The following is an 8,607-nucleotide window of genomic DNA, read 5'->3' on the forward strand; positions in this document are numbered from 1 at the left end:
CTGGATTGTAGTATGATCTCCAGAGGTTTACAAGAAATATTAAAGCAAAACTTCCAAACCCTCCTGGTTCCCCTCTCTCGTTTCCCCCACATCTAATTTTAGATTGTAAGCAGCTAGGCAGAGGGAACAGGTCCCCTTTGCACTGCAAATGCTCAGGGCCCCATAAAAAAACCCTAAGCAAATTCAGTTTTATGCTTGCTGTCCCCAACACCCCTTCCTTCATCCCATTTCTTCCACACTGGCTGAGTGACTGGGGGGGTGGGGGTGGGGTGGGGGGGAGAACTGAAAAATCAGGCTCCATTTTACTTGTCAAATTAGGGCCAATTTAAACAATTGGTCTCCCTCCAGATGTTTTAATAAACCACTGATTGATTAATCAACATGACCTTAATATTTTTCCCTGGCTAAGCCCCGGGAAGATCTTTGCTGGCGGCATTAAAAACTGCTGCTAATTGCGCTAATGCGATTGATTAGGAAATTGGCCCCAGGTCAAAGATGGTAATTAGTACAGGGGAAATCGCTGGCCAACAGCCTCTTTTGCGGATGGGGGGTTGTTGGGGGGGGGGGGGAGAGAGAAGAGAGAGAGAATAATTTGCCCGTCAGGCAAGGTGCTGAAAGTCAGGATTCCTGGGTTCTAGTTGCTTCTGCCCAGAGGCGAAATTTGCAAGTGGTTAAGAGTTTTATGGGTTGTTATTTGAGGACGGGGGAAATTCAGGCTTCCGGGACCTGTGTTCTTTTCCTTCTTCTCAAACTCCAAGGTCCCCTCAGAACCAGCACAATTATAAGGCACTCACCCCAGGCAGTCGAATTGAAGGCATGTCTGCACCATAGATTTTAAGTACTGTTCTACCATGGCTGCCGGCGAAGAATTCTGGGAACTGTAGTTTCTTAATGGTTCCCTCCCAGAGCTAAAATTCCCAGAATTCCCTGGGGGAAAGGCTCAATCCTTAAATCATTCTGGGAACTGGGAGAGGGCCAGCGGGGTCTGCTAGCAACTCTCAGCACCCTTCGCAAACTACAGCTCCGAGACCGCTTTGAGGGGAAGCCACGGCTGTTTAATGTGGAATCATAGCTTGTTAAATGTATGGCCTGGCTGAAATTCATTACGTAACTTGCGGTTCTGGCATTTTCACTCCCAGGATAAGGTGCTTGGGCAGATTTTCTACCTCGCGTGTCAAAGTAACTCGGCCAGCCTTAATTACTTTGCAATTTGAGTAGGGGAAGCAGAAAATGGGACGGACCATTTTCTGCACACCCTCCTAAACCGGGATGCACGTCTTCCTGTGAGATCTGAGTGCGAAATCATGGCACCCTAAATGGCAGCCATGCTCTCGCATGAGAAAATGGGATGTTCTGTGTTTTTTCCTGGGAGACTTGCGGGGTGTTTTCTGCTCCACCCTAGGCAGCAAAATGTATTGGGTTGTCACCCACGAATCACAGCCAAGTGAAGTACAAAATAATTGGGGGGGGGGGGCGGGAGCGGAAGGTGAAGGACCAAGCACAAAATGGCTGACTCAGGGAGCAGGAGTCAGGAGTCAAACCCATTACCCTTCCTCCCTAGCCCCTCATAAGTCTAAACACTTGGATGTCCTATAGCCAGGATGGATCTTCACCCAAGTGACGAAGATCAGAGATCCTTGCAGAAAATTAGAAAACCTGCCAGCAGAGTTGCATCAAAGAACCAATTTATATTTATGTTTTGCAGGTGAGAAAGAAAGGGGGCTGCAAGATTCAGTTTTATGAAATGGGAAAGTTCTGCAAATACTGGTAAGCATGAAATCCCATTTTACAGCTGGGGAACCCTGAGGCTCAGAGAGAGACGATCCTCCCAAGGACCGGGCAAACAGGAGATTTGCACTTTCCTGAAACCTTGGAGAGTTGCTGTGTAGAGAATACTGAGCTAGAGGTCTGACTCTGTATAAGGCACCTTGTTATGTTCCTATGATATTGTAGCAGCCGGCAGTACCTTGGGAATAGGAAGCTGCAGTTTTTGTTAAGCGCCTTCTTTAAAAACAGATTTCCCACTCCACCTGTCCCCCCCTCGCCAGATCTGATTAATTAATTAAATCAGATTAATTACTTTTTGCTTGGTGGAAATGCCCAAGTTAAACTGTTTGGTCAACTCCAAGAGAAGCTTGTGGAGGAGGAAGTTGTAAAACAGAATGCAACCCAAGAGGTATCAGTCAAATATCAGAGACAGACTGGTCAGTGCAATAGGTTTAAGATACAGGGATGATCTGGGGATCTGGAGGTCTTAACCCCTCTTTTGCAAGCCGAGTTGCACCCAAATTTCCAGAAAAAAGGAACCTGCAACAGTTATGTTAGAATTATAGAACCGTACTGTTGGAAGGTACCTGAGGGTCATCTAGTCCAACCCCCTGCAATGCAATGTTGGGCTCTAACTCCCAGCCGTGCTGGCTGGTGCTGGTGGAGTTCTAGTCCAGCAACATCTATTGGGGGGGTGGAGAGACACAGGTTCCCCAAGCAAGGCGTGAAGGCAACAGCTCTCCCCTGTGGATTCATCTCCAACACCTAATATTCAGAGATATGCTATTCCCAAGGCTGGAGGCTCCATGGAGCTATCTCAGAGTGGCCAATAGACATTCCCTCTTTAAAAAAAAATGGCCTAAACCTTTAAAAAGGACATCTAAGGTAGCAGTCCTTTCCCTCTTAAAAGAATTACAGTGGTGCCTCGCTAGACGAATTTAATTCGTTCCACGGGTCTTTTCTTATAACGAAAAATTCGTCTAGCGAATCCCATAGGAATGCATTGAATTTTTTTTTTAAAAAAATTTGCCCATAGGAACACATTAATTGAATTTCAATGCATTCCTATGGAAAACTGTGATTCGCTAGACGAATTTTTCATAAAACGAATTCGTCTAGCGAGGCAACCTCCGCTCGAAAAATCCTTTCATTAAGCGGAAATTTCGTTAAGCAGGGCATTCATTAAGCGAGGCACACTGTAGCCTAAACCTTTAAAAATAAAAATTGCATGTAAGGTAGCGGTCATCACCCACATCTTGAAGCAGTGAGTTCCACAAGTTAATTGTGGATTGTTGTGTGACCAATACTTCCTTCTGCCCACCCTGAACTGACTGCCTGTCAATTTAATTGGATGAAAGCTGCCCCCCCCCACTCCCAGCTACTAGTATTACCCTATCCACAGTTCAGGGCCCAAACATCAATTTCCACACTGCTTTCCACATACTATGCTACTAGTCCTCATTGTAAAAAGCTAACTCATGCAGCACACTCTGTCCATAAATTAAGCACTTGGGCATCCTAATTCTCTGTTCTGACCCCCCTTTGGCCCTCCAACACCACTCTATTTTTAAACCCTCTTCTAGGACACAGCTGCAGCCGAACAATAGGGGGAAAGCCCTTCCATAGTTTTATAAAGTTCTTGGTGCTCATTTTTCCTAGCTGATCATTAACAGAATTCACTCTGCAGAGATTTTGGCTCCTCTTGCAAACAGGGTGGCTAGGAGTGGGGTACAGAGTTCGGCCCAACAGCAAAATGCCCCTTTCTCAGTGCTGGAATTTGCTTTTTGAGGGGGGGGGAGGGAGAGGCAAAGGGGGTGCAGGGAGAGGGGGGGGAAATGGACAGCACCTCGCCCAGCCTCCCCAAACAATAGGCAGATGTTTATCCCTATTTCACGGAACACTCGTTATTTGGCTGATAATTACCCCGCGGGTAATGATAGTAATCAGAAATTGCTGCAAGCCTGTATTCTTCCAAGGCAGTTAATTTATTTAATTACACACTTTGAAGCTGCATTATTTAAATGGTGATTTATTGCATGGCTAATCAATGCTATTTTATCTGGGCAAGCGCCTTTGTGCGGTGCGCGCGTGAGCGCATGGGTGTGTTGGAATGAAACGGCGCCCTGGCCTTTTCCGCGAGGAATTAGGGATGCAGGGAGAGGAGGAGGAGGAGGAGGAGGAGGAGGAGGAGGAGGAGGAGGAGGAGGAGGAGGAGGAGGAGGAGGAGGAGGAAATGGACAGGCTCTGGGGGAGCCGAGATTTAAGCGTGTCATGGGAAGGGGGCGCCGGTCTTGCGAGAGACTGGCAGGAGGGGACGAACTGCAACTCAGCCGCAAAGCATGAGAAGTCCCCAGGTTCAATTTCCAGGTAAAAGGATCTCAGGTAGCAGGTGATGGAAAAGACCTTCCTCAGTGGTCCCAGAGAGTCACTGCCACTCAAAGTAGACTGTACTATATGGTTGCCATATTCCATAAAGTGAAAATCTGGACCCAAAAGTTGTTGAGCGCTGGCACTACAGTATTGAGATAAATTCAACAGTACAAACAAGTTTTGATGGATGCAATAATGGAATACTGAATGGTATAGTTTTTTTGTAAAATATGCAGGGATTTATGATTTGTAAAATGAACCATGGGAAGAGGAGTCACTGATATCTTATGGATGTAAAATAAGTATTTTAAATTGTAAAACAGAAAACTTAATTTAAAAAATGTACACACACACACACACACACACACACACACAAACTGCTTTTTTTCTGGGGGGATGCATACCCCTAAACATTTTGTGAATCTAAGTTGGGCCTCATTGAGGGGCAGTATTTCAATATGGGTAGGAAAATGAGAGTACCCTTAAACATTTTTTTTTAGAAAAAAAGCACTGTGTGTGTGTGTGTGTGTGTACACACACACACACACACACAAGTTGTTGAGCTTTGTTGTTGTTTGCCAAAGTTGTTGCTGAAGCTTTGAGCAATTTTTAAGGCGATTCGCCAAAATCTACACTTCTGGCATGGGTTTGCCGTAAACCCGAATTTCCCCTGACGTTTCAGCGAATTCCACCCAGGATGCTGTTTATGAGGGCCAAAACCCGGCTATGTCTGGGAAATTCTGGACGTATGGCAGCCCTCGATGCCTTTTGCCCTGGTAGCGGGCAACTTCTTAGGATCTAAACAAGGGGGAGTCCTCAACCTTTGGCTCCAGCTTCCTTCCAGGGGCAGCGATGGTCTTTGGAGGTCATTGCCACTCTCACAGCTTAAAAAAAAACCCCACCAAGTTGCTGTCCCTCATGGCCCACGGACAATTCCACACGCATTTGCCACCCACCTTTGCCAGGCGGGGAAGGCCCTTCTGCCCGCAGGCTCCAGGGCGGGTCTCCGTGGTTGGCAAAGTCGCGCATCTTGAGGTAACTGATGGTGAGCCGGACGATGGAGGCCTTGTCCAGCTGGCTGGTGATGGCTCCGGGCAGAGGCAGCATCTTGGCCAGTTCGTAGAACTCGAAGTTCTCCTTGCCCCGGCGGGAGCGTGCAGCGTTCCGGGACTTCTCCTTGCGCAGGGCCTGGAGGCTGCGGGAAAACCACCACCATCATTATTTTTATTTATTTAATTTATCTACCACCCCCTTCACCCGAAGATCACAGGGTGGATTCCGGTACAAAAACACAAAATATGGATCATAACAGCCACAAGAATAACCACCAGCCTCCTGAGCAGGACTAAGATACGGCCCTGCCCTGACCAAACGCCAACCATTTCTTCCCCCAGCCCCCACTTTTCCTCAGAGGTTCCTGTTCAAAATACTAAGAGAACGATGGTGGTTATATTGTATGAAATGTCTCAGAGGAGACACCTGCACCAGGGTGGATAAAAATCCACTTTTAAAAAAAACAACCACAGATTTTTTAAAATTTAAATTGGATTTTTAAAATAAAATGCTTTTGGAGGGAAAATCTTTCGAAAGATAGTTTTCTATTTAAGTTACATTATAGTCCCAAGGCTATTCATCAGGAAATAAGGATTTGTTTTAAGGTTTTTGGGTTGTTGTTTTTTCAATTGTTTAACCACATCGGTTAACAAACATGGATACATATGCTATAAAGTTATTGTTTTAGTTAAATGAATTGTTTAAATGGTTATTAAGGAAATGATTGCTCCCTGGAAGGACAGATCGTGAAGCTGAGGCTCCAATACTTTGGCCACCTCATGAGAAGAGAAGAATCCCTGGAAAAGACCTTGATGTTGGGAAAGATGGAGGGCACTAGGAGAAGGGGACGAGAGAGGACGAGATGGTTGGACAGTGTTCTCGAAGCTACGAACATGAGTTTGACCAAACTGCGGGAGGCAGTGGAAGACAGGAGTGCCTGGCGTGCTATGGTCCATGGGGTCACGAAGAGACGGACACGACTAAACGACTAAACAACAACAACAAGGAAATGATTATTTTTCTCCTTCCAGTAAAGTACAGCAGAAAAGTTTTCCAAATATAAACAGTTAACTTATTAAACCTCACAATAATTTCATAATTATTGTGGGCCTAGGACCCTCGTACCTATGGGACCACCTCTCCTGGTATGCCCCGCGGAGGACCTTAACGTCCATAAATAACAACACTTTGGAGGTCCCGAGTCTCAAGCAGATTAGATTGGTTTCAACTAGGGCCAGGGCCTTTTCAGCACTGGCCCCAACGTGGTGGAACGCTCTGTCACAAGAGACTAGGGCCCTGAGGGATTTGACATGGGATTTGGTATATCAATTTTCCCTTGGCTTTTTTGCTGGCCCATGTATGACCAGCATGGATAGCTGACAGGTGAATATCTGATGTTTCCTCCCTTTAGGGTCTTGATTTATGGGCTACTACTAAAGTGTATTTTAAGCCGTATTTTAATTAATTGTTTGTTTGTTGTTGTTGTTGTTTTTCTATTACGTTTTATTGTAATTCATATTTGGTGTTAGCCGCCCTGGCTGGGGAGGGCGGGGTATAAATAAAATGTTGTTGTTGTTGTTGTTGTCAATGTATTTCTAATAGTATAACCAAATCAGTAAATTTTGATATAACTGTAAAAACTACTCTGAACTTTTATTATTCCAAAAATGAAACCTTCATCTGGATGTAAATATTAAGATTAAACCAGCAAGAATGAGTATTTCTGTAAAAAAAAATGATTTAAATCAAGTCTTACTGACAAGTGATTTAAATCGATTTGATTTAAATCAAATCCACCTTGACCTGCACCATACATTTGAAGCATTTTGGTGCCTCTTTAAACAATCATGGCTTCCCCCAAAGGATTCTGGGAAGTGTAGCTTGACAAGAGTGCTGAGAGTTGTTAGGGGACGCCTGTATTCTCCTCAGAGAGTGACAATTCCCAGAGTTCCCTGGGAGGAGGGATGGGTTGTAAAACCACTCTGGGAATGTTAGTTCTGTGAGGGAAATAGGGGGTCCCCGAACAACTCTCAACACCCTCAACAAACTACAGCTCCCAGGATTCTTTGGGGGAAGCCAAGCCTGCGCTTTAAATGCATGGTGTAGGTTTGGCCTGTCACACGCAGTCAAGCCATGTGTCCATAATCCTCATTGCTTGACATGAGACTGCTGTGTTTGGCTCTTGCCAGACATTTTTTTAGAACTAGGGAGCACCACAAAATGAACAGAAAGAACTGAGGGCTTGCAGGGTTTGATGGGAGTTGTAGTCCAGGACGCCTGGGCGGCAAAGACTGCTCTCGAAGTTCTGGGTGGCTCACGTGGGTGGGTATTTGCCCCAGTTAACCCTCCAAGCAGGGCTGTCAATCATATGTGGCGCCAGGGTGCAAAGATCCGCCTGGCGCCCCCCCCAAAGGTTGCCCAGTCCCAGGCGTGCAGGAGGGCGGAGCCAGCTGGCCGGCCACCTCAGCATCTCGCTGGCTCGGTCGCCCCCGAACTGGTGGCGCTCTGACAGACAGACAGGCTCTTCCCCAGACTCAACTCTTGGGCCCCGGACTCTCAACCTGGTGCCCCTGAGAGCCCAGCACCCAGGTGCCCTGCACCCCTAGCACCTATGGGTAAAACGGCCCTGCCTCCAAGCAACTCTGCAAGGTAGGCTTGAGCTGCGAGAGGGAGCAGCTTCATGACTGAGCAAAGACTTCGACTTAAGATCTCCGCAGTCCATGGCACAGTGGCTATGAAATATTACGCCCAGCAGCCCCAAGAAGGGAGGGATTAAATGGAGGCCTCTTACCAAGGCACTGGCTGGTTCTTCACTAATAAGCCTTGCAGGAAATCCCATTCCACGCTGACGCATTTCACCTCACTGCCGTACAGGGCTGCCATCTCAACCCCGGAACCATCCGATTTCGGGGAAGCCTCAACGCGTCCTCCGATGGCTGGTTTCCGTTAGGGAGGGCCACAACCTTCTGGAAAAAAAGGAAAATTGAGGTTACCATGGGGGGTCCCCTGCTCTCGCCTTTCTTCTCCCCAGTGTTCAAAATTCCCCAGGAGCCAGGCGAGTTTTGCAACTGGTGCGGGTTCAATGGCGAGATCTCTGGATGCCAGGCTGGCGACTGAAATACCCATCTGTTTGTTAAATTTGTATACTGTCCTGTACCGTACCCACAGGTCTCAGGCCCCAGCCTGTGTATGAAACATTAAAATCCTCCTTGCCCGAGAATTATTAGTCATACCGCTGGCAGGCTGTACACTCGATCTGCTGCTCAGCAAAGAGAGAGGAGGCGCTTGGTTGGTCATGGAAGTTTTGGTGGGTTTTTTGTTTTGTTATTGAAGCCTCCCTCAAAGCATATTTTGAGCAATTAAATCTAAGCACAAGGAAAAACCAACACCAAATTCAGCATCTCTGGAATATGCAGA

At 46.7% G+C, this 8,607-nt stretch overlaps 1 protein-coding gene across 1 annotated transcript in view; it reads right to left on the bottom strand.

Moving 5' to 3' along the window:
- Positions 1–8,147, bottom strand: part of NPAS1 (neuronal PAS domain protein 1) — a 71,093-nt gene extending 62,946 nt beyond the window's left edge. Inside the window, exons 1-2 of the mRNA XM_035120195.3 lie at positions 7,982–8,147; positions 5,094–5,332 (exon numbers count right to left, since the gene is read on the bottom strand). Of these exons, the coding sequence (XP_034976086.3) occupies positions 5,094–5,332; positions 7,982–8,073 (331 nt within the window). The 5' untranslated portion in view covers positions 8,074–8,147. The remainder of the gene's footprint in view (positions 1–5,093; positions 5,333–7,981) is intronic.
- Between the last annotated feature and the right edge of the window lie 460 nt (positions 8,148–8,607).

Source organism: Zootoca vivipara, chromosome 6, assembly GCF_965207765.1.
Source record: "Zootoca vivipara chromosome 6, rZooViv2.hap1.1, whole genome shotgun sequence".
Lineage (NCBI taxonomy): Eukaryota > Metazoa > Chordata > Lepidosauria > Squamata > Lacertidae > Zootoca > Zootoca vivipara.